The sequence below is a fragment of the Chironomus tepperi genome, unplaced genomic scaffold (genome assembly GCF_022539635.2).
Source record: "Chironomus tepperi strain 1889 unplaced genomic scaffold, CSIRO-AGI_Ctep_v1 contig_82, whole genome shotgun sequence".
NCBI lineage: Eukaryota > Metazoa > Arthropoda > Insecta > Diptera > Chironomidae > Chironomus > Chironomus tepperi.
Window position 1 is genome coordinate 132,356 of NW_027226204.1, and position 27,773 is coordinate 160,128.

Here is a 27,773-nt window from a genome sequence, read left to right on the forward strand (position 1 = left end):
TATTTTCAGTCATTAAAATAACATTTTGCACAATTTCAAATCACTTAAAATCTAGATTCATAAATTAATTAACAAAATAACATCAAAATTGTGCAAAACTTATTCAAATCTGAGATTTGGTGGCTAAACTACACTTTAGGGTGGGCCAGTAAATTAATTTTTATATTTACTAAAATCACTCCAAAAGCACTTAATATAACGTTTAATCGTAGTTTCAGTAGTTTTTAGGTAAGTTTTAACAGTTTTGGGTAGTTTTGAGTCAAAAAATTTAATTTTAAAATTTCAAAAAAATTTAACTTTTTTCCTTATTTTTGGTATGGTTTTAATATTTTTTGTACCATAATTGATAACAATGATCATTTTTTACAAAATATCCATGAATATTGATCCAGCATAGGGTAATAATGATCCCTTTTACTAAGTGTCCGTGAATACTGATCCAGCATAGGGTAATAATGATCCCTTTTACAAAATGTCCGTAATTACTGATCCAGCATAGGGTAATACTGATCCAGCATAGGGTAATAATGATCCCTTTTACAAAATGTCCGTAATTACTGATCCAGCATAGGGTAATAATGATCCCTTTTACAAAATGTCCGTGAATACTGATCCAGCATAGGGTAATAATGATCCCTTTTACAAAATGTCCGTGAATACTGATCCAGCATAGGGTAATAATGATCCCTTTTACAGTAATAATGATCCCTTTTACCAAATATCCGTGAATACTGATCCAGCATAGGGTAATACTGATCCAGCATAGGGTAATAATGATCCCTTTTACAAAATGTCCGTAATTACTGATCCAGCATAGGGTAATAATGATCCCTTTTACAAAATGTCCGTGAATACTGATCCAGCATAGGGTAATAATGATCCCTTTTACAAAATGTCCGTGAATACTGAAGGGTCCGTAATTACTGATCCAGCATAGGGTAATAATGATCCCTTTTACAAAATGTCCGTGAATACTGATCTGGTTTAGGTTTATCTGGCCAGATCAGTTTTCGTTTTATTTAAAAATTAATAGATCCATAAACTGAAATTTTTATTATTTGTAATTTTCTATGCTCAAAATATGATGAACAAACCAAAAATAGCCCAAAACGACAAAAAATATTGAAATTTTAAAATCAAATTTTTTGACCCAAAACTCGCCAAAATTGTTAAAACTTACCTAAAAACTACTAAAACTACGATTAAACGTTATATTAAGTGATTTTGGTACATATGAAAATTAATATATTGGCCCACCCTAAAGTGTAGATATACCGATTTGGTATTGTGATGTGGATGGAAGGTTGATGTCTGGTGGAGTTGAGGGATGTGTAGGTGGATCTGTAGGTGATATTGAAGAGTATTTGTGATTTAGAGGTTGAGGGTGGGGTTGTTGAGGTGTAAGGAAGTAATTTATTGAAGGCAAGGGTTCGAATCCTTTGTATTCTATGCTTAGATTCTGTCAAGGACCCTAACCCCCTTGGATACATCCCTGGATCAATGAGTAGAGGTTAAGGGAGGGATTATTGATTTGTAAGGCAATAAATTGATGAAGGCAAGGGTTCGAATCCTGTGAAAACAATGCTTAGATTCTGTCAAGGATCCCAAACCCCTTGGATTCGTCCCTGCTTCATGCAAAGACTAGAGGTTAATGTAGGGAATATGGATCTCTAAAACAGTAAATTAATGAAGGCAAGGGTTCGAATCTTATGAATTATGTGCTTAATTAATGTCAAATATCCTCAAACCCCCTTGAATTCATGTCAGGGATCCCTAACCTCTTTGGAAACATCGCTGGATCAAGAGAACATTGAGTTTTGCTTTTGACCAATAATGGCTATGGATGTTACAGGTCAAACCCTTACCACATCTTCAAATGACACCTTCATCCACTCCTCCACTACATCAAGTCAAGCACCAAACATATTCGAGAATCTGACAAAATTATCCAATTGGCTCCATAAAATTTTCCACGTAAGTGGAACCGTTAATTAAATTAGAATGTAAAAAAAATTGAATTAAAATGCTTGTTCATTGAACGATAAATGCTGCTATCCTCTTCATGATTCTGAAATATCGGAATCCTCATCATCATCATCGTCATGATAAACATCATGTAAAATTTGAGAATCAGGTATGACAGTTGTCAATGGAGATCGTTCCTCCATTTCTACAATATTATATGAATATTTCTCCCGTTCAGCACCAGTTGAATTACCCACAGATGCTCTACACAATAGCTGTTTAGTCTTACCATAAACAGTTGATAAAATGTCACAATCACATTTAATGTACAGCAGGTAAATGCAAATGGAAATAATCATTAACAAAATTCCAATCATTGAACTAATGAGGACAATTTTCTCGATAGAATAATTTTTCAGTTGATTTGTGATGCTATTAAGAACTGATTTGTTTCCATCATTTACAATTTCCGATGCCATAGTCGTTGTCGTTGACAATAAATTGCTATTTTCGTCATCATTTGATTTTCGATGACATATAATTCGTGATCCAATAATGATTTGATTATAATCGGAGTCGCACGTCAAGCAGTCATTTTCAGTGGGACCATTACATTTTAAACAGACATCATGACATGATCCACATAGCTTCTGTGGTGTAATGGATGATTCAGATGATGATATTGCTCTATTCGTCTTTCCAATAATATCGTCTAAGCTATCAAACTCATCAATATTCATCGCATGCCGTCTCTTCTTTACGGATAATCCTTTTGACTCAATATTCTCAGATATTTTTTCTGGTACGATAAATGAACGCTCGGGACATGTATTATAGCATCTACCATCGAATATAAAGGTTTGATGTGCACATTCTGTAAAAAAAACAGTGATTCAAGTGAGAGAAAAAAAACATAAAAAATGCAAATAATTCAGCAAATGTGTTTGCCTGGATGTGTATAAGTGTGTGTGTGTGTGTGTGTTTGTGAATAAAAAAATAAACATAAAAAAATATTGTTTGTGATAAACACCGAAAGGAAAAAGAGTGAAAATCTCATTTTATCAATGCAGGGGATTACTTTTAAATATATGTAAACTTTGTGCAGCATACAACTGAGATATTTGTCAGCTTTGATGGCATTAAATGAAAATAAGAAGTAAAACCCGAGCAGCACAATGTGGAGCACAAAGAGCCGTGTCATCGCCGTGTAGGGTTTTCAAATCCGAGATCATAATGTACTGAATTCCAGAATTGATCCCGGGATGCACATACAATTTCATATGTTACCGTAATTATAAACCGATATCAGCCGTCATGTAGTCAACAAGGCACCCTCACGTCTTGCAGTCAATGCGACGATTAGGGTTGTCAATCCCAAGATAAAATCCGATCCCGGGATTGAAAACCCTAATCATCGTATTGATGCCAGCGCCTTGGCAAGACGTATTGACGTCAATGCGGCGATTAGGGTTATCAACTGCGCGATCAAATTGCATGTAACCCCGCGATCAATCCCGAGATTGAAAACCCTAATCGTCACATTGATGTCAAGGTCGTGGGTGCCAGACTTGAGAGCAATCTCGGAATTGATATCGAGGTTACAGTTGCTCGATCTCGGAGTTGATAACCCTAATTGTCACATAGATGTCAAGACGTAACAGTGCCCTGACGACTTGGTGACGGCTGATTTTGGACCATGTTTACGGTAACCAGTGAAATTGTATGTGCATCCCGAGATCAATCCCAAGACTAAGTACATTTTGATCCCGGGGTTGAGAACCCTAATCACCGCATTGATGCCAAGACCTTAGGATGCCCTGTCGACTACATGATCGCTGACTTCATCCCATTTTCACGGCAATAAATGAAGCTTTCCTTATTGTGCTGTTCAGTTTAGCTTCTATTAAGTTCAAATTAATTGCAATTTTAGCGCATTTTTAGATCTTAGACGTATTTGAGAGACTTTAAAGGTATCTATGGAAGGTAGATAAATTATGATGAGGCTGTTGTCAGATAATTTTAGAGATTAAATTTATGATTTCAAATTTTATGCGGCAAGCTTGCTATTACCGAGAATTTTAATAATATTTTATTTGTGGAGGATTTTAAAAGCAATTCCAATAAGAGCATTTTGAGGGTAATGTGGGTGTTGTACGTAATTTATATCCAAGCTTGGCATTTCATTTTTAAAAAAAAGTTTTATAATTGCGAATTTTTGACATTTTTGTTTCTATTTTTGAATGTGTTTGTTTTTGTTCTGGGTTGATTGTTTATTTTTGAGTTTAATGACTTTACCCAGTGGACAAAAATATGCTATAGCTGGTTAATGGCAAGGTAATGTCCAGTTGATGACTAGTTCTAACGTAATTTTGTCAACTCGGGTTAATGGACGCTAGGAAGGCTTATGTAGTGAAGCAATAGCGCCAGAAAATAAAAAATTGATTTTAACGTACGAAAAATATTCAAAATTGTAACGGTTTTTTGAAATTCAAATCAAATTTACATTGAAAATTTGCGTTTCATGAGAATTTTTAGAGCTTTTAAGCTTTTTGAAACGGCTTTTGGCTTAAAATGTGTTTTTGACTCTTTGTCTGTAAAATGCGCATGCGTCGGTCACGAGTGACAACATCGATACTAGTTTACTCATGCTAGACCGGACCTGGATAAGTTGTAACTGATTAAATAATTGAAACAAGACCTGACATGAACATAACCTCAAATGTCTAGAGATTTTTGAGTAAACCGACTATTCCGTCACATAGACGCAACCCTGAATCTGCCCAACTCCGGTTCTCAATACCCCTTTATTAACCATAACAATATGTTGTTAAATTCCTAACAATAAACCAAAATATATGTGTATTTGAATTAGATTTTTCCTGATTTCAAATCAAATTTCATTTATGAATATGTCAACTGACCTCCGACCAACGATAAATTTTCATTTGAAGCATGAAATCAAATAATAAAATTTTTACTATGGCATCCACAATTTATTTAATATTGTTATATGAAAATTGCTTTTTAAATTAAATTCTATTCAGAATTTTTGTCTAAAAATTGCTAAATTAAAAACTTGTGCGCAGTAAATTTTCATCGGAATTAAGAAGCCTCATCAGATCAAGAATGACGAACTTTCAGAAGACTTATGAAATAATGGAAAAACTAAAAAAAAACTCAGACAACAACCTTAAAATAACTTTTGCTTCTACCAAAGTTTTGTATTGTATGTTGTAGAGCAGTGGTGGGCAACCTGTGTGTCGCAACACACTTGAAACGGTAAACTTGCAAGTTAAACACTTGTATGTAGTGATAAACTTGTGTGACGTGACACACTTGTATGACGTGACACAGGCGTATGCCGTGAAACAGGTGTGACACAAGTGTGACACAGGTGTATGTCGTGACACAATTGTGTGTCATGACAAACTTGTGTGTAGTGACACACTTTTGTGCCGTGACAAACTTGTGTGCTATGATACACTTGGGTACCCTGACACACTTATGTGCGGCAAAATAGTTTTGTATCACCAATAATGTCATTTAAATGCAATGAACCGTATGCCGAGTGTGGTTTTGGTCAAAGCTTACTACCAAGATGTGCGACTGTAAATGAAAAGTTGCCCACCACTGCTGCAGATGATAAAATAATTTTGACATGTTATGATCTCATAAAAAATTATATTTAAATCCATTTGAGACTACCTTTCATGAAGAAAAAAAATGAAAAACTTTTTTTTAATAAAAGCTCTGCAAAAAAAGCTTTTTTTAATTAAACTAACACAATCAAATCAACGTCACAATAAAAAAATGCGCTAAAAAATTGTCTTAAATTATTCATGCAATAAAAAAGTTGTTAAAGCTCCAGCGAGCTTTTATTAAAAGCTCTATTATTTCAATCGGTGAATTACATCTGGGAAAGCTCTTAAATAAATCATAAACTACAATCATTTCCAACTTTTATTTTTTACGGCACAATCCAAATATTATTCAATAGTAAATTAAATCATTTTTTTTTTATATTTGCACTATGGATCTACCTACTGTAAAAATTTCATAGAATCATAAATCTATAAAAATATTATAGTTTTTTATACAGCATGTACATAAAGGAAGAACAAACCATGCAATCAAGTATTGATCGCCAAGGGGTTATAAATACTATTGATGTTATTGTTATTAATAGTGTTTGAAATTTATGTGGAAATTTAATAAATATGAGATGAGGAAAGCTTTGTGATGCATAATTTTTTGTGTTTTTATGTTGGGCGATTCTTGAGGTGATATTGGATAATAGTAATTTTTAAAAATTGTTGAATTATTTTCAAACTTTTTTTTGAATTTTTAACGACTTTTTCAATGTTTTTAATTATGTTACTTTGTAAATAAATTCAAAATTGAAAGCTCAAATCAAGAAAAAACAAAACTTAAAATTTAATTATAATTTCTAACTTTTGAAAGCTCGTTTTTAATTTTAAATTTCTAAATTTTAAAACTCTGTAAATTCAAATTAATTTAAATTCAATGAATTCTTTAATTTTTTGAAATGTAAAGGTAAAAAGTCCGTAATTTTTAAAAACTTTTAAAACTTAATTTTTAAATTTCAAAATATTAAGTTTTAATATTTAAAATAAATTTTTAAAAGTTTCTAATTTTCATAAGTACAAAAATTTAAAAATTTGACATCTTAAAAATATTTTTTAAAATTCTTTTAAATTTAAAGTTTTTAAAAACTCAAAAATTTAAAAGTTTTAAAAGTGTTTTTAGAATTAAAAATTAATTATTTTTGCATAAAATTCAAAATTATTATTTTTTAAATTTAAATCAAGAATAATTACTTTAAATTCAAATTTAAAAAGTTGTTTTTTTTTTTTAAATTTAGAAATTTAGCTTGTAGAAATTTTAAAAGTTTGTCAATTCAAAATCTAAAATTTTTCTTTATTTTAAAAATTGCAAATTAAAATATTTGTCTTTTTCTATTTAAATTTAAATTTTTAAAAAATTTGTTGTTTTTTTTTTTAAAAAAATTTGTTAAATTTTAAAAAATTTGTTAAATTTTAAAAAAATTTGTTAAATTTTAAAAAACTTGTTAAATTCTAACAAATTAAGTTTTAAAGAATTTTAGAATTTAATTTTGTTAAATTTTTTAAAAATTGATTAAATGCTTTAACAATTTTGCATTTAGTATTTCTGTAAACTAGTTAATCTAGCAAAAGCTAAAGCTTTCAAACCTTATCTACAATCATCTAAAGAATCGCCCATCAATGAGAATATTTTAATAAAAATAAGAGAAAAAACCACCACCTACCATTTTTCCAATGATTTTTTATGAACTACATAAAAATACGAACGATAAATATGATCTCGAATGAAAATAAATAAACACAATTAAATTAAAAAAAATATATAAATAAATAAAAAAATGTATATTGTTTTGTATTCAAACCCCAACAATTTTTATATCTGGTGTTTATGGGGTTTGAAGTGAAAATTGTGTTTTAAGTGTGAATCAGAAAACAAAAAATTATTTAAATTTTTTCCCAAAAAATTTTTCTGTTTATTTTTTCAATTCTTTTTTTGTTCATATAAATTTTCTATTTTAGCCATGTAATATCTATATTATTATTTATAGAGATTGATTTCGTTCGATTTTCTATTTTTTTGTTTATTATTTCATAAATTTTACCATCGGTTTTTTAAATTTTTTTCACTTTTTTTTTGTTTTTGATTACGTTGCCTATCTAAAAATATATTTTATTATTGTTATTATTATTATTATTATAAGTATTATTATTATTATTATTTTAATTAATTTGATTATAATCCTAAATGTACAAATGATTTTTTTTTTCTTTTATTATTATTATTTTTTTGTTTATTATAATTTTTTAAAATTCATTCTTAACTTTTATTTACAAATTAGATGAGAAGGTTTTGTGGGGATTGATTGAGATGTTTTGAGGATTTAAGTAATTGCGATTTGGTGAATTTTTGAAGAATTTTTAATAAAAGGACCCCCCCCCCCCCCCCCTTGCTGTCTGGGAGGGGGTGTCGAGATTTCATTTGTTACATTCCCAACTATGAAAGGTTCCTTGAAGGGGGTGGGGTCAATAAGTTAATTTTTGATGCTAATCAGACAGTTGAGATCAAGGAAGCCCCTGCAGATCCTGTGATAAAATGACAAAAATCAACTTTTTTTCTTAATTTTTTTTTCAATTTTTTCAACCTTAAATTGTCTCTTAAAAATCGGAAACTTCATTCAAATTTAACCAAATTTTCCCTCAATAATTCACATTATCAACCTTTAGGTCAATCAAACTACACAATTAACCCCAAAAAATAACCTCAAAAAATCATCAAACTAATCAAAAAAAATTTTCAATTTATTCACCGCAAATCGCTGTCAAATTGCTGCCTATCATGACACCAAAATGTCAATAATTCTATTCAATAAAATCTCAATCAATTCCCAATCAACCTTTTCAATTGTTCCGAGACAGAAACTAACCTAAAAAAAAATCTATCGAAATAAAATCTAAAACTAAGGGTTTGAATTTTAAGTTCATCTACATTTTTGGCGCGTACATAAATCTTTTTATTATTATTATTGTTGCTTTCAATGTTATTCACACTAAAAATAAATCGTTACATACTGAGCACTACATAAAAGTTGTCTGTATGGATTTAAGAGCTTGAGGACATACAACTTGAAAGTTGGAAGGATTTAATTGAACTTTAGTTGAACTTTATGACCGAATATCATAGTACATGACATTTTTTATGGGATGGATGGATGTGAGAATCAATAAATTTATAGCTATAGCGAGGATGGCTTGATATTATCGTATCAATTGACACAAGATGGTTTATGGATGAATTTGTTCTTATCCTTAAAGATGCAGCAGTATTTTCATTAAAATTGGCATTTACAACATCTCATGCAATTCAACGACCCACCTACATGCCAAGTATGTTACTAAGCATGTGAACGAAAAGTTTGTTACATTTCTTATTGCTTTAGTCAAATAAGAGCTTTGTGGAAATAGATTTCTTAGAAGTTGTCTGTCCCCAAAGTCATGTATTTACTGTAATTTAGAAAATTACTTTTTGTATGAGCAAATAAATTGCACAAGAATTCTAATTAACTAATGATGTTTAGGACTTGAAGGTGGATTTTGTTGTTCGAGACATTCTTGGTAATTGAAGGAACTTCAAGCTGAATTGTTTTTTGTTGATATTTAGAACTGAAGTCTTTTTTTTTCAAAAATTTTGAAATTTTTTAAAAAAATCGTTAAATTTTCAAAAATTTATAAAAAAATTCTAAAAAATTTTAAAAAACTTCAAGTTTAAAAAAAATTTAAATTTTAATTTCCAAAAATTTTTTCAATTTGAAAATTTAAAATTTTAAAATTTTAAAACTTTAAATTTCGAGATTTTAAAAATTTAAATTTCATAAACTTAGGAATTTAAAAATTGAAATTCCAAAAATATAAAAATTTAAACTTCAAAATTTCAAAAATTCAAATTACAGAATTTTCGAAAATTCCAATTTTAGAACTTTCAAAAATTTAAAATTTAAATTCCAAAATCTCAAAAATTTAAAAACTTAATTATAAATTCAAATTCCGAAAATTCAAATAGTTTAAATTTTTAAAAATTTAAAAATTCAAAAATAAAAAAAACTTAAATTTCAATAATTCAAAATTTCTTTGAATTTCTTCTGAATTCCTATTGTTCTAGTATTTTTAAACTTTTTCAAACTTTTTTGAAAATTTCAATATTCTTTCCAGTTTTAATTCTTCACAAAGTTCAATTATTCCCTTCCAACTATCTCTTGCTGTCCTCAGTAACTCCACAAAGAATTTCTTATTTTGCTGATTCTGACGTTATTTTTTTCATTAAAAATTAAACAACAAACTTCTTTTATTTATTTATATATTTTTTTTCATTCATAAAAGTAGAGAAAAAATAATTAAATTTCCAAAAAAAGTATGTGTGTGCTTGCAGTGCTGTTGATTGTTGTTTACACTATAAATTTTTTATTTTTCTCATTTTTATTTTCATTAAATTCAATTATTATTTGTCTTGAACAAACAGAAAAAAAAAATCGGTATTTACTATTTTCATTCACAATTTACTGCATTTTTTTGTGAATTTTTTTTAAAATAAATTCAAGTTTGTCGAGCTTTTTTTTCTTGTATTTTTTTATTTCATTCATGTTTGCTTGTTAATTATGAAGTAAATGAGAGAGAAATGGTGAAGCTTTAAATCTTCAAGTATGAGCTTTCATCTAACTAAGTAACTTACACAAGAAACTTTAAAGCTTTCATGGTAAACTTCAGCATCCGGACCGAGTTAGAGAGCTTTTAGAGTCTATATTAAGTTTTCAAGTCTAATAAGCTTAATTATTGTACAATAAGACAAAAATTTCAACTACAATATAAATGTAAATAAATGGAGGATGTACATCGTTGCTATATATATTTTAAGTCATTTAATTTAATTTTTATTGTGAATACTACTAAAAGCTCTCTAACTTATTTTACTGTACAAAAATATATAAATTTCAACTATTTTAATGTATAATAGGAGGGATTTGAATGGTAACTTGTGTGAAATTAGACGGGATAATTTGTAAATTGCTTGCTGGGTATGGTCATGTGATTTTTTTGAGGTTAACCTCAAAAAGCTCCTCTGGTGGAGCTTAAAAGCTTCAAAAACTGAATTAAAATGGCAAAAAAGCAAAAAATTCGGCGAAAAAACAACTAAAAATCTGACTTGACATTGTCGGGGATCGAACCCGAGTCGTTAGGATCGGGTGTCCGACGCTCTAACCACTACGCCACCACTGCGTCATTGCAGCTAATTCAATTTTTAACAATATGTATTTAAACGTTCAAAGAGTGCTTCCTTAATTCAAGAATCATGCATTGTAGTCCAAAAATCAGGATTTGAACCTCAAAATTCTAATATTTATATTCAAAAATCACTCACTAATGTCCATAAATCCTCAGTTTAACCAGCAAACTATCCACAAAAAATACCGTCCAATCTTTACACAAGTCAATAATGTTTTTTAATGCGTATAAAAAAGTGTATAATGAGTATGGATGAAAATATGGTTTGTTGGAAATGAAATAACCATTACAACGTAAAGCTATTGTAACAAAAAAATATAAGTTATTAATTATTTTAGCACCAACAAAATAGAACATAAAATAAGAAGTTTAATGAATTTTTTAACAATTGTTTATCATTTTGATTAATTAATTTAAGTAAACTATTGAAAGTAGAATGTAACAATTGAGTTTTAAATTACTGATATGGAAAGTTTTAATTCTCTTTTCGATATTTTGAAGTTAAAGGAAAATAGTTTTGATGGAATTTACACAAGAATGTTGAGAATTGGAATTGTTGGTGGATGTAAGTAAAGTTGGCTGCATGCTGTCTGGTGTAGAATTTGAATTGAATTTAAATTAAGATATGTGAATACAGACAGCAGATAATGGATTAAGTACTTTGAACTGAGAGAATTTAATTGAATTTGAAAGTTGAAATGAAAATGTTGAAAATTGAATTTTAGAGTTTTTTTTAAGGAATTAATTTAACGGTTTATTGAAATTTGAATTTTAACTATTAACATTTATTTTAATTTGAATTTTTAATGTTTTTTTGGAATTTAAATTTTTAAAAGTTTTAAATTTTTGAAATTTTGATTTTTTAAAAGTTTAAAAAATTAGTTTAAAATTAAAAAAACTAAAAATTTGAAAATTTCAAAAAATTAAAAATTAAAATATACATTTTTTTTTAAAATTTTTAAAAATTTAAATTTTAATGTTGTGAAATTTTTAAATTTAATTTAAGAATTTTAATTTAAAGAAAGTTTTTAAAAATTTCAAAAATTGGAATTTGAATCTTATTGTGAAACATTCTCAAAGGTTTTAAAAAATTCAAATTCATACCAATAAACTCAAAAAAGTCATTTTGAAAAGAACTATTTCAATTCCTCATCCTCATAGTTAATAATTTTATGTGATATAATAACTATCACATCACATAAATCTGACAAAATTACAACCGCAACATTCATGTGTAACACCACAAAAACATTTGGTAAGGTGACGAGAGACAAACGTAGTAAAAATGCGCAATTAAATATATAATAAACTAGTAGAATTAAGAAGTAGTAGAAATAGAAAATAGAAGTAGAAAAATTATCACATCAATATAATATGAATATATGTATAATAAGTAATTAAGTAAGCAAATATATGTAAGGTATCCAGAGTTGCATAACAGGTGCCTGTAAATTATCAAGAATTTGTACGGTTTTTGTCGGTTTTCTTCCAAAACTGTACAAATTACTGAGAATTTGTACGGTTTTTGATGGTTTTACTCCAAAACCTAACAAATTATCAAGAATTTGTACGGTTTTGTCGGTTTTCTTACAAAACTGTACAAATTACTGAGAATTTGTACGGTTTTTGATGGTTTTACTCCAAAACCTTACAAATTATCAAGAATTTGTACGGTTTTTGCCTGTTTTTTTTCGGTTTTCTCCCAAACCCGTAAAAGTTATCAGGAATTTGAACGGTTTTTGTCGGATTTCTTCTAAATTATCAAGAATTTGTACGGTTTTTGCCTATCACACACACAACTGTTGTGCAACTCTGAAGGTATCTCTAATATAGAATCATATGTATATTTCATAAATGTATATTAACATTAACCACAATAATTAATTAATTAATCAATCATTTTCACATGTCAATAGGAAGTGTGGCGAATTTGATTTCTTTATTGTTGTTGTGAAATGAATTAAATATAAAAAAAATCAGCTATGATTATTGCCATGACGAAAGTAGAAATGAGTTGTAACTTAATTGATTTATTTGATTATGCTTCACACTGTTACTAATTATTTTTCATTTGTGTTTATGTTTCGGATTATGAATAAATATAGGCGCGCGACGTTAATTCAGGAAACATAATTTTTGAATTGTGGCTGCCTTTTTTTTTTGTTTTGTATGCTGAACGTATCAGCCAGAAATAACAGCGGTGATGGACTTTTTTTATGATAATTTTGTTTATTTTTTGGGGAAATCAAAATTATCCCGCAATAAAGTTGTTGGAGGAATTAAAATTTTTTAAAAGCAGAGTTGGGAATTTGAAGCGAAAAATTATTGAAAAATTCAAAATATTTTTGACCGTTATTTTTCAAAAATTGTTTAATCGTTTATTTTTGAACGTTAATTATTGAACAAAATTTCATGAAAAATTCAAAATTATTTTGACCGTTATTGTTCAAATATTATTTGACCGTTGATTTTTTAACCAAATGTTTTAAAAAAAAAGTTCAAAAACGTTCAAACAAAAATTTTCGAAAAAAAAATAATTTTGATCGCTATTTTTTAAATTTTGTTCAACCGTTGATTTTTGAACGAAAAATTTTGAAAAATTCAAAATATTTCCGGCAGTTATTTTTCAAAATTTGTTTAGACGTTGATTTTGAAAAATTCAAATTATTTTCAGCCGTTAATTTTTGAATCATGAAAAATCATCCAACTCTGCTATTTAAATCATTCCAATGATAATTTTTTTAATGAAACTATCGTCATTTTCTATTGTCAACAAATTTTATATCAGTGATATGTTGGGGAAATAATTAACATATTTATTAATTTTTTATTTATATGTCTCGCACAATAAAAACAATTGCAGACGTGTACGCTTTTTTTTGGAAATATTTGACACATCAGCATAATGTTTTTAAATATATTTATATTTTTTTGGATGATATGATAAAAATGAGATAATGAATTTTTGAGTCGCCAGACAGGATAACCTCTAAAACCATAAAAATATGAGGCAAATCAGTGGTAAAAATCATTTCACAATTTTTCATGCTCAAGTCAGAATTTTTTAAAATTTAATTTGAGCATTTTTGCAATTAAAAAATCATTTTCAATTCAATGTTGATGACAAAGAATCACGAACTGTAGCAAAGAACATAATAATCAGCACAAAAACTTATTATCTTATCTTAGAAATTACATCATTAGTTGAAAATGTCAATGAAAGCTTGGAATCGACGGATTTTAATGAGTAAAGGAATTTTGCTCTAATTAGAAAATTATTGATTTTTTTAACTCAGCGTGGATGTTTTCAGCGCACTTTTTTTGCTATGGAAATCAATGATAAGGTTGAATGTAGCTTGTAATGGTAAATAATGAATGTAAATGCAAAAATTAGTTGAGTTAGTGAATGAAATCATAGCTATTAAATCACTAATGGACGACATTTCCATGTTCATAGTCAATTTAGATTAATTATACCGTTCAAAATTCCATTTTGAATCCTTTAGGCCAGTGGTGAGCAACCTTATGTTTTTTGTGGCATACCTTGGTAGCAAGCCACGACCAAAATCGCATACGGAATACAGATCATGAAATTTCCAAAAATTTTTGGCGGCACTTTAATGTGTCACAGAAGTGTGTCACGGAACACAAGTGTGTCACGGAACACAAGTGTGACATGGACCACAAGTGTATTACGGATCACAATTGTGTCACAGAAGTGTGTCACGGAACACAAGTGTGTCACGGAACACAAGTGTGACATGGACCACAAGTGTATTACGGATCACAATTGTGTCACGAAACACAAGTGTGTCACGTCACAAAAGTGTATCAAGTCACGAATGTGTGCTGCGTCACACAAGTATATAACGTCATTTACGTGTGTTGCATTATACCAGTGTATTGCGTCACACAAGCTACCCACCACAGCTTCAGGCTCATTTCAAGTCTACTTAGAGATCATCAGAAATTTTTTGTTTTTGGCAACAGCAAAGGAACAATTTTTTGGCAGTTTAAAGGAAATTAAATTTACTTTGAAATTGTATACGTCTTGAAATTTCTAGGAACAATCAATAGGAACTTTTTGATTTGATTCAAAAACGGCATTTAATCGATTTCTATTCTCGGAAAGACTGAGGAGGCTGCTATTTTAAAAAGTTTAATGGAAATTTGATATCTTTGATCAGAGTTTTTGGTACTTTTTAAGGGAATAAAACTTTTTTAATTAAAAATGGTAAGGAATTGAGGCGTGATTTGAAGTTTACACGTGAAGATGCTCGGGAGCGTGGTGGTGTCGTTGTTAGTTACTTAATAACTGCTTCCCGACGTAAAAATCATGAGTACGAGATTTGGCAAGCTGATACAGCTAAAAGCATTGCAATTAATGGCTTGAGATTGAAAATGCCATTGAAGAGTTGGTTCGAATCCTACATATTATTATTCTATGGAAGCAATCTTTACAATCATTTCTTGATGAAATACATGGAACTTTTACCTTTTGTCCTGCCTTTTTAAAATCTCCACGCGACTTGTCCTCAGTTAGTGGACCCCAGAAGGTGGATCTATTGATGTATAACCCTCAATAGACTCCCTTGTACTATCAGATACTACTTCACTATACTTGATACAACAATATACTGTTCCAAAGGTACCAAAAGATACCCAAAACCAGATGAACAGGCTCTTGATGAACAGCGTCGTGGGATTTGAATCAAATTGCCGCTTTTTTTGCTGCTAATGGGATTCGAACCTTATTCTTCTACATCATATCTTTCTCAAGAAAATTTCCATATCCAGCAAAATGAACTAAAAAAATCTCAATAATCCTATCCTTAAACTATACATCGCATGAGACAAAATTCCATTACTCAATTAAAATGTAATCAAGAAGGATATTTAATATTTAATTAAATAAAGCCATCATGAAACACTTTCTTCTTTAAATCGGTGCGAAAGTGGCATGAAGGAAGCAAAAAATAAGAAAGTGGATGATGATAATGAAATTTTGAATTAAGTGAAGCATCTCCATTGGAGATGATTAAGAAGGATCCGTACGAGATGATGGGAAATCCTTCAGGATGAGAAATTTTTCCTTTTTGTCGCTTTTTCTCATTTCACTTCATAAATTTTCATTTTGTGCTTAAAAAAGTGCGCAACTCATTGTTGTTACCCCTATAAAAAATTTTGCGAATTATGCGAGGATGTAACAGGTAAAAATATGCTATAATTATGTTATTATTTTTGCATAATCATCATGTAAATTTGATTTATCATTTATTTACTTCTATAATTCGTGAATGGTTATTTCCGCTTATATTTTTTTCGTCTGAAAAAATTAATTGCACTTTCATATAATATATTTAATATCCCCCAAAATGAATGAGTGTTATTATGTTCTGTGTGTATTCTAAATGTGTGTTAAGTAAATGTGCAAAATTAATTTATGGTTTTTATAGCCTCTCATTATTATAGATCAATTGATGCACGTGCGAGGGTTCAATTCTTATCAATTGTGTTTGAAAAGTCCCATAAAAGAACTTCTTTTCATGGTTAATTATCGTCCATTTTTTTATTTTGGCACAAATTGCTTTAATAATGTGATAAAACGGCGCAATACATGAACATTAAAAATGAAAATTATTGTGCCAATTTGAGTATTCAGGAAGAATACAGCATTATTATGAATGTGTGTCTGTGCGTGTGCATGTGTCGATATTTTAAATTCAAAAGCCGCAAAATTAACTCGAAAAATGGTTTTTGTTTCTCATATAAATCTACTATAGTTTATCATTTAAATTGTGCATTCATGTCGACTGCAATATAATAAAATTTTGTGGATTTAAATTTGGAAGGAAATGCAAATGTTTTTTGGTTTTGATGTTGTTTGAAGAGCTTTTTTTGGGGTGTTTTGAGGAATTATGAATGTTAAAAGTTGTGCAAAGTTTGTAACGGTTTTTGAAAAATTTGAATTTTTTTTACTGAATGCACTCTCACTTCGAGATTTTAAAATGGATTTTCTAGGTTATGGAAGTGAATTAAGAGTTGGTTTTTGTGCAATAAGATAGAAAAAAGTGGCAAGAATTGATAATTAAAATAATTTTTAAGGAATTCAAATTTTTTGATTTTTTTTTACTGAACGCACTCTCACTTCAAAAGTTTAAAATGAGATATTTCGAATAATTTGCAACTTTTTTACTTTATTTCTTTTTAATTCGATTCTAAAAGATGGCAAGAGCCAAAACACACCAAAAAACTTAGCTCAACATTCTCAAAAAACCAGCTCCAAACAAAAAATCCACTCAATTATTGCAGTTTGCATAAACACACAACATGAGTTTTTCTATAGCCACAATATTGAACACATTCTTTTATATATATATTTTTGTTATCGCAATTTCAATAATTTACTGTCTATGCGTCCTATTTTATTAAAAATTAGTACGCGAAAGGGAGCAGAATAAAAAATGAGAAAATAACTTTTGCTTCTACTGTCCGCAATAAATTATCATAAAAATTTATTTTTTTTGCATTTTTATTACTCTCAGACTATTTAAACTTTTATTCTTTAATATGTCAGAGCAGTTAAAAGCTCATTTAATTTATGAAATGAAAATATTGAAATAAAAAAAAAACTGAAACTTTTTCATATTTTTTTTTGTTGCTCTTTCAAGCTTGGCACGATGCCTTTAAGCGAGCAAGAAAAATTTCCATCATAAAAAATAAGAAGTAAATTTTATGCAAATTTGCGACATCACTCTACAAAAAAAAAGCTCATTTTTAACTGTGAAAAAGATGTATATTTATAGAGAAAGAAGCTTTCAATGCTCAAACGAGTAACTTCACTTATGTCATATCGTTTCGACACATCAGAAACAGGGATGTTGTCATGAGAATGATGATGAGGGTTTGAAAGCTAAATGCTTTAGTGTTCAGAGTAGATTGATGGTTTAAATTGGACTTTTGTCAAGCTTTTGAATAACTCTCAATAGCTTGGTGGGAGGACTGGGAGGGACATGCAAATAGAATTTGGCAGATGAGAGTTCAAGTTCGAATCCTACTCTAAAGGTTTTAGGAAGTTTGATCATTCCTTCTGGATCCAGAGTAGATTTTAGAGCCAGAACCAAGGCTTAATTTTGTATTAACCGAATTTCTAGGTTCCAGACTTCACAAGTTAAAAAAGCCTCGTTTATATGGAGGCGAATCTAAAGAAAATTAGAGTTGCCATCCATAATGGAGTCCTGTCAACTCTGTCTGAGTCTTCAATTTTTTGCTTCTAAAGGACTTTACAATGATCCTAGATTTGAATGCTTGTCCCTATTCGAATCTGAAGATCTCAGTTAATCGATCCAAAATTCGACATCTAGCCTGCTGTGGTATTTGGGGGATTTAGATCGAATCCGGTATCACATCAGAGTCATGCAGGTCATCACGAGTCGGATTTTTGATCGACTATTCAATTTTTGCTGTTTGGGAGTCAAATAGCTAGCAGTGAGCTCTTTTATAAAAATACTCAGTTATATTTACAAGGCTTGCTCAATAATATCTTAATTGAAATGAATATTATTAGAATGGGATGTCCTTAATGACCTATCAACGGTCTATCATTGAAAGGACAGTAGCAAATGAAATAAAGGAATTCATAATTTATATATGGCACTTTGCCGTATAGTTAATTAGTTCCCGATAGCTCAGTGGAAGGAGCATTCAACCAGAAATCATGGTCGTGGGTTCAAGTCCCACTTAGGATTCATTATTCAGAATTATACTCTTTTTCCGTGAGATTAAGAACTAGTTTACTTTTTTGCAACCCTTAAATCTATGAAACGAGCATATATTGCGATCTTTAGGTCAGTCACACATGACATACTCAGAGAATGAAACCGGAAGTATTCAAAATTCTCAATCTAAATACACATCCCTGTCTTCTGATTAAATCAAAAGAAAATAAGCGATTACACAGATAATACGATGAGATACTTCTCCATGACTTTAATGTCTCTATAACTCTCATTCCATTTCACATTTCACATTTTAAAAATTAAAAGAGATGAGACACCAAAAAAAAAAAAAAAAAGAAAAAATGCGCAGACACAGGGAAAATTATTATATAGAATTAATGACATTCATAAATCTTTGTTAAACGTCGCATGATAAAAGGAACAAAAAAAAAATTGTAAAAAAGGAACAAGCATTTTTCGTCTCTTTAATGTCCTTATAAAGCAGCAGCAAAAAAAAATCTGGATAATGTCATTCATATTGTATGACAATTTTGTGAACAAATAAATTTTTTAAATATTTCTCATTTTTGTTCTTTGTGCTTCCTTTTAGGCAATTGTCATCGCTCTCAATTTCATTTCATCTTTTTTTTTTTAAATAACTTAATTATTTCATTCTTCTTATTCTTATCATCATTTTTTTTGTGTTTTTTTGCTTATTTTGCTTATTTGCTTCAAAATTATCTCAATTGGCTTCTTAAAATGTTAATTAAAGTGATAATAAATAAACACAAACCTAAACAAAAGCTTTTATTGTTATCGGAATAATGTAAGCATGCGGAACTGGTTAAGTCATCATCAACAGTTCGTTGAACATCTGAGTGAGATCCCATTTCAGCAACCTGTCCAAATGATGTTGTTGTTGGATTATTTCGGGGCGTGTAAATCACACGAGTATGTGTGCAGGCGTGAGGTGAGAAAATGCAATAAAAAAGGAGAAAAAATAATTGATTAGAAATGGTTATCCACCTCTCAGCTGTGCTATATGACGTCTCGAGCATTGTTCGGTATTTAAGAGTTTTATTTCAGTCAGGCTTTAGCACTTGACATGAAAGATTAATCTTCTCTTGTATGATTTTTTTGTATGTGAGAGCTTTTGATGAGCTTTTTTTATGAACTGAGCAGATGATATCAGAATTGATAGTGAGGAATCGCATTTTCTATCCAGGCTACCCTAGAGCTACCTATCCAACGCTTCCCTAGCTCCCCTAGATAGCCCCACCCAATTCTAGCTTCCCAAAGCTATCCTACCCCACCATAGATTATCCTACCCCACCCTCGACTTCTCCATACAAAGCCCGACTCAACTTCAAGCTCTGGAGCTCGAAAAAGTCGATTCAAGTCGACTTAACTTCATACAAAACCCAACTCAACTTCAACCTCTGACTGAGTACAGCATCAGAATATTAAGTCTAAACGAGCTTTTCCTCCCGATCCCGCAAAACAAATTAAACTTTAAAGTTTTTCTGTCGAGGAAAACTGTCAACTTTATCAACAAAAAGTTTTTTTGTAGCAAACATTATTCCCTTTGGAACTTACTAAGTGTTTTTCCCTGAAGCTTTTTAAGTTTTTCTGAATCACAACTGAGGATTATGAATGCAGTAAGCATCTGAATATTTAAAATTGAGACAGTTTTGTAAGGAGACGTTTAATGTTTATCTAGCTTAGGAATGAAGTTGCAAAGAATTAATTAATGATACTGCTAGGATTCTTGAGTGTTGGGTGCAGGGTATGCCCATCAGAGACAAAGCTCATTTCTCATCTTCTCGGGGCAACCTACCCTACCCCTAATAAGGACTATCCTGGAGAAACCTCTTTACCCTAACCCTTCCACATCTTTAGAGTAGCTAGGATATGGCGAGGTAGGGTAACCTTGGGTAGCTAGGATAGGATAAGGGTAAGGTTACCTAGGGCAGCAAGAATAGGATGGGATAGGGTAACCTATAGAAGCTAGGATAGGATGGAGTTAGATTACCTAGAGAAGCTAGGATAGCCCAGGCTAGTTAGGATAGGGTGGGGTAGGGTAACCTAGACTACCTAGTAAAGAGTGGGATAGGGTTATCTAGAGCATCTTGGATATGGAAGGCGGGGTATCCAAGAATACCTAGTGTTGGATAGATAGGACATAGTAAGAAGCACTAAAAAGCTTGATTAGGGTTGGTCGTCACGTTATGATTATCAAGGATATCCTATAGCGTACCCCTGGTATATTTTCTAGCGGTCCCCAGGTGTACTGTCCTGCGTGTCCCAGATCAAGTTAAAAATAGAGATACAATGCTCAAATACCTCTCAGATCCCCCAAAGAGAATCTATTCAAAGCTCAAATCACAAAAATTCATACGAAAATAAACCCCATCCAAATTAATACTAAACGCTGTATAATAAACAAATTTAAATGCTCAGCAATTTACTAATAATCTGTTCTATATAAAAAAAGAGACAAAATAAACAAAAAAAAAGAGAAAATTATTTTATTGTCCTTACATCTTGCGTAATAAAGCCCCATTGTGAATTTTCCAATGAATTGTGAATGAAATCATTGACAGTCTTCTTATTATTGCCACTTGGATAACGAGGTGGATCATTCCTTTGGGGTGGGTCACTTGTGCCATAAAATATTAGATTCCATTGTGTTATTTGACCTGAAAATGACAGCGAATAAAGAAAAGAACAAAAGAAAAAGAGAAAATATAGAAAATATTCGTCGTTAGGACTGAAATTATGTCTCTCTCATCCACAACTTTATGTGTCTATCGTATTGGGACAGAGATAAAGATCGAATGAGAGAGGAACTGAAAGGGGATAAATAAAATTTCTTTATCTGTAAATAATGGCTTAATTCTACAAAATATCATGCATTGTCTAGTGTTAAATGATAAAAAAGGAAGCTTATATGTATTATAAAATTAGTCACATAAATCACAAAACGAATGAAGGCAATTAAAATTAAAATATAAATAAATACAAAAAAAGAAGGCACCAAAAAGGAGGATAGAGAGACGAGAGTAAGCAATTAAAATCCATAACAGATAGTCATAAATATTATTTTTCTCATTTTCTCTGTTGTTGATTTCCTATCTGCATGCCATGATTTCCATTCCTTACTACTCATTTCCATTTTTATGCTGAGTTAAGGAAATGAGAGAAATCAACAGCGAAAAATGTCATCAATTATCTTTTAGTATTCGGGCTTTTGTCATTTTTATCATTTACAACAACAAATGAATGGAGTGAGTGGATAGGAAGAAGAGAAGGAGCTTTCACTCTAATTGAATAACAGGCGAGACTGAGAGACGATTTGAGACATGACAGTAGACGCATTTAGATGAAATCATCAATTTTTTGCTTTTTAAGGTAATTTTCAAATTAACGTTTTTAAAAATTCAAAAAATGTCAACAAAATTTTCCAAAAATTCATAGTTTCAGCCCCTTTCAGACGCTTTTTTTGAATTTCCAAAAAAAATTAACGGTTTTCAAAAATTCAAAAAATATCAGCAAAATTTTCAAAAAATTCATAGTTTCGGCCCCCTCGCCTCCACTTCGCAAAGTTTTTCTCGATTAAATCTTGACAGATAGTGAAATTCTCGAAAATAACCGATGATATGGCTCCATAAAAATGGCAAGCATCAAACATAAATGCCCTGAAGTCAATAAATCATTTCGACAGCAAGCAATAAACCAAAATGAATTCAAAAATTTCGCCAAACAATTTTCGTTTCAAAAATCAACGCATCATATATATAACCCGTCGCGAATATCATCAAATATATCCTTTCAATGCGTCTATTGTATTTATTGAATTATGAATATATGCCAGATATTGTTTGGCAAACAACAAAAAAAGGAGAAGAAGGAAAGAAGGCAAACGACAGAGCGAATATCCATAGCAAGTGAATGAAGATAGAAGAAAAGGATAATAAAAATGTATGATAACGATGATAAAAGACATAATGACATGGGAGATACATAGTTGTGGAGTGGGGTATGGGAGCCTGAATAATAAGAAGGAATGTTCAGATCCATTTGTCTAGGAAATTATATTTATTTATTTACCCGAAGCATACCATACAAAATGCTATATATCAAAAACAATTCAAGAAGAAGATGGCGATGAGGAACGGATGAGACAGAGTGTGGCCGACTCTATTTCGAGTTTTTCGACATTAGATATTCGAAAAATTCGAACTCAACTTATTTTAAAATAGAAATTTACGTTACGAAGAAAATTAAAAGTAACGGTCAAAAAAAATTTGAATTTTTTTTTTGAAAAAAATTTAACGGTCGTTTTTGAGAAAGCCACACTCTGGGATGAGAAAAGCTTCGTACACAGCAAGAAAGCATAATTTTTGGACAATGAAACTTGCTATTTTCGTAAATGATAAAATGGCCATCCCGGGAAAAGAGGAATCAAGATAGTTTTTTTGGAACAGAAAGAATAAATTGCACCCTTGAGGAGTTCGCCTACACACACATGAGTTAGAGCCCATAAAAAATTGGAAGGCAACGAAGACCCTTTTTTACTGTGCCTTCTTATTCATTTGCGGACAAATGAAAAATCTGCTTTTAATCTTTTTTTTTCTCCCTTTTTACTCAAATTTTGTCTTGTGGCAAAAAGGACATTATTCCTTTCACTTTTGAATGATGCGAGTCAAAAGGTTACTTCCTTTATCCCATCATTGCTATGGAATGATGATACAATATACAATGAGCAGAGAATGAGGATAAAGAAATTGTAAATGAAGGAAAAATAAGTTGAATGAATTATCATCATCATACGTCCATCCATCTCAATCCATATCCATCCACATATTTATGTATGCATGGATATGAATCCTTTATGAGAAGCAAATGAAAAGAGAATTTTCATCTTAAATGTATTGTATGGAGAAGAGAGCATTCATGAGAATATATAAAAATATTGTTTGGGGATGGATTGGATGTTGCGTATAGTTGCTATGGGTGGGAAGACCATCTCAGCCGTAGCTTAGTGGCTGAAAATCAGGTGAACAGCTTATGACAGCGGTCTTCAGACTTTAGTTATTAGCTTTCGCATAGATCATGGATGACATTTTTGAAAAATTCCAAACTTTTTTCAAAAAATTCGAAATTATGTTCGAAAAATTCGAAATTATGTTCAAAAAACTCCAAACTGTTTTCAAACATTTCAAAATTATGTCAAAATATTTGAAAAATTCGAAAAAATGTTCGAAAATTTTGAAATTATTTTAAAAATTTCGAAATTGTGTTCGAAAAATTCGAATTTGTGTTCGAAAAATCAAATTTTTTTTTCAGAATTAAAAATTATTTTTGAAAAATTCGACATTTTGTTCGAAAAATTCGAAATTATTTTCGAAAAATTCGAATTAAAATGCCAAAGGTCTGAAGATCAAGTTCTACATGCTTGTCTACAACATAGAGATCCAAAATACCCATTTCAACGTCCCATAACATCCAAACTAACCCCCGAATTTGAGATAGAAAGTTATTTTTTCTTGAGAATAAAAAAAAGGGAATTGAAAAAAGGTTGATTTCAATATTTTATGTCAGCAATTTTCTTCAAATTATGAATATCCATCTTCCTTTCTTAGTTATAAACATTCTTTGCATATTGTAATGGTCTTTTTTTGACCGAAATAAATGTACATACACAAAGTTGATAGGAAAATGACATTGAAAAATGAGGGAATGGTCAGAAAAGTTCAATAAAAGAAATTGGACGTAAAAAAAGTTCTTTGAAGCTTTTGAAGTATTTTGGCTGGCTCATATTTGTCCCAAGAAGGGAAATTTCAAAGACACAGACATCAAACTTCCGGGAAATATCGATTACTCGAGGGGATGGAAGGTCAAGTTTGTTTTTAACAACAAACATTAATTCTCAGTAGGCCTTTGACATTTAAATGTTCTTTAGAATTTTCTTTAGAACAATGTGCTAATCTAGGCGATATCCAATAATTTCCCCCAGCCAGCAACAATTCAAAGTCAAATCCATGACAAAATTTATTGCCTCTACTTTAACAGCATTTTAATTAACCCTGCAAAATGACTCCCATAAATTCAGAATAATAACAATATGCTAATAATCACATCCCATTAAATCAATAGGAATTTACAATTTATTTATGGCCCATTTCATGTATATGCTGTAATTCAGTGGTGGGTAAGCTTTTTTGTGATGCGGCACCTTTTGGTATTCAGGTTAGAGTTGCAAAATAGTCACCTGTCACAGGCAAAAACCGTATAATTTCTGAATAATGTATAATTTTGTTACAAAACCATACAAATTATCAGGAAATTGTATGGTTTTTGCCTGTTTCAGGTGTGTCTGTTTTGAAACTCTGATTTAGATCCAGAACTGCGATAGGGCGTTTTGAGGCTAGTGAGCGATTATTGAAGGTACGCTAGACCACTACACTCAGAAGATTTGCAGTTTATATTGGGATCAGGAACCACTCTTTTGATGACGTTATTGTCATCTTATTGACTTTAGACTACAAAAGGAGACTGTGGGCTGCATTTTCACTACATTTGATTCGAAAAAGGACAGTTGAAAAAGCTTCTTAAGCCGAGTCTCGAACCCATGACCGCTTGGTCGGTATTACAATAATTAGGTACCGAAGTACGAAACCATTCCGCCACCGAGCCACCTCGACTCACAAACCGAACACGACATCCAGCTCATGTCATTTCCGAAAAATTTTGGACCGTATCACACAGTTTCCCCATCACTGCCCTAATTATTAGTAGGAATCATCCGTAATGAATTGAAAATTATGCTATTGGATTTCGTAATGTCTGTAGGACGGTATTAATTATTCAGTGAATATTAAAAGATTATATCACCTACAAGTTGCTAATATTTATGCTGAATAAATTTTTGTTTCATATCCACTTCATTAAGTTATTAATTATTAATTTGTGGACAGATTACAAATGTTTTGTAAAGTCATTGTGTGGACATTCTCGTGGGTGACATAAAAATAGAAAATTTTTTTTTGTTTCCATATCAATGTAATCGACCTACTTTGTGAAGCTATAGAAAATATTTTCAGGGACGAGGAAGTTTTATGTTGCAAAAAAAAAGTTGAAGTTGTCTTGAATAGCTTCGGACGAGGCACACAAGAAAACTTTCCAAAATAAAAACATAATTTACTCATTGTTGAGGATTGTTTAGTATTCACAACTTTATTCAGGAAGCAATAAGAATCAAACTTTATAGAAAGTTTAGGGAAATTTTTGCTATGGAAATACCATACGTAATGCCTGCAATCCTATGTGTTATTTACATTTCGGAATGAAATACTTTTGAAGACAAGATGGAGAAATGGAATTTTGAGCCTTTATGAAAGAATTCAGTCATGGAAACAGTCACGTATACCCTTTTTAAAATTTCATAAAATATGAATTTTATAAACAATAATGAGAAAGGTGAAAAATTCATAAAATTGTTCCATCTGAGCTGATAAACAAGATTATTAATAAGGAATGGGTGGCATGGTGATGATGGAGATTAAAAATTAAGCGTGAGCTATTTGAAGTGTCGAAAATTTCTTTCAAGTTGATCAAAATTCGCTCAAGTTGCACAAAACCCTTTCAAGTTGCTCAAAAGCTCTTTCAAGTTGCTCAAAAGCTCTTTCAAGTTGCTCAAAAGTCTTTCAAGTTGCTTAAAAGTCTTTCAAGTTGACCCAAAGTCTTTCAAGTTACAACAAAACTCTTTCAAGTTGCTTAAAAGTCTTTCAAGTTGCTTAAAAGTCTTTCAAGTTGCTCAAAATTCTTTCAAGTTGCTCAAAACTCTTTCAAGTTGCTCAAAAGCTCTTTCAAGTTGCTCAAAAGTCTTTCAAGTTGCACAAAAGTCTTTCAAGTTGCTCAAAAGTCTTTCAAGTTGCTCTAAAGTCTGTCAAGTTGCACAAAAGTCTTTCAAGTTGCTCAAAAGTCTTTCAAGTTGCATGAAACTCTCTCAAGTTGCACAAAGTTGTGTCAAGTTGCACGAAACTGTGTCAAGTTGCACAAAACTCTGTCAAGTTGCACAAAGCTATCTCAAGTTGCTTTCAAATTTCCCAGACCTAGTTCCTAATATTTTTATTAAATCCACAAAATCTTCCAAAAAATCAAAACTTCCACCATTCTGCCCCCAATAAAAATCCACTTAATCCCCAACTAACTTTTGCCCAAAAAATCAGTAACTCACTTTCAAATGTCATCACATAAATTTTAAATAAAACGCTGTCTTTTTGTGCTTTTAACAAGACATCAAATTTAATATAACTCAAAGCACATAAAAGTCATAGAATTTTAAACGATATTCGCTTCCAAAAAAGCGTGGCGTGTAATTGAAAATTCTGAATTGTATTCATGAATACAAGCGGAGCACGTAAATGCTCTGAAAGTTCTCTTTATTTCGAACGTCTTCATCGTTTCAATCCTTTTGTACATATTTCCTGTGTTTAATATTTAAAAACAATAAAATGATGATGAAAACGGAAGGAAAAAAATTTTTCGTTCATCTCGCATTGTTGTTTCTAAGAACATCTTATAAAAAAAAGTTAAAGTGCTGTTATTGAAGGGTTTGAGTATCGGCACGGTTGAAGGGCAATTGACTGTTATGGATCGATTTTAATTTGCTTAAGGGCTCATTTGGTACTTTTTTTATATTCAAAATATTTTTGTAAACTTTACTGAGGATTATTATCAGTAGTTTGAGGAGCTTTTATACTCAAATATACAGCAGCAACTAGATTATTAAATAAATATTTTTAATAATAGCTGTTAAGTAAGTTCTTATAAGCTACTGTTAATATAGCAACTGAGTGAGCTCTTATAAGCTGCTGTTAAGGTAGCAATTAGTCTTGAGAGCTTCAAGTAAGGCACTCAAACTTGATTAATAATCTTGAAATTATAGAGGTCAAAAGATGATTATTTAAAGCTTCATATTTCTTAATATACAAAAGCTTTGAAAATAGATTGAGGAATATAGCTGGAAGGAATTGGAACTGACAAGTTTATTGCTTATTCTGAAGTCCATTTGTAATTTCTTGAGTACTTTATGAATCCTTGTGATATCATCAACATTATATGAAATAGATTGAGAGCTAAGATCTGATGGGAATTGAATATACGACCTAGAAAAATGAGATAGTGGTCAAGTTGTCTGCTGCTTATCCACTCGGCCACAGAGGCC

The 27,773-nt window shown here is 30.6% G+C and overlaps 1 protein-coding gene across 2 annotated transcripts in view; it reads right to left on the minus strand.

Annotated features, from left to right (window-relative positions):
- Nucleotides 1–1,695: 1,695 nt before the first annotated feature.
- Nucleotides 1,696–27,773, minus strand: part of Fur1 (Furin 1) — a 126,930-nt gene continuing 100,852 nt past the window's right edge. For both annotated transcript variants that reach the window (XM_070633913.1, XM_070633912.1), the window contains 3 exons: nt 21,083–21,240; nt 19,335–19,440; nt 1,696–2,839 (listed from right to left, as the gene is read on the minus strand). In XM_070633913.1, the coding sequence (XP_070490014.1) occupies nt 2,061–2,839; nt 19,335–19,440; nt 21,083–21,240 (1,043 nt within the window). In that variant the 3' untranslated portion in view covers nt 1,696–2,060. The remainder of the gene's footprint in view (nt 2,840–19,334; nt 19,441–21,082; nt 21,241–27,773) is intronic.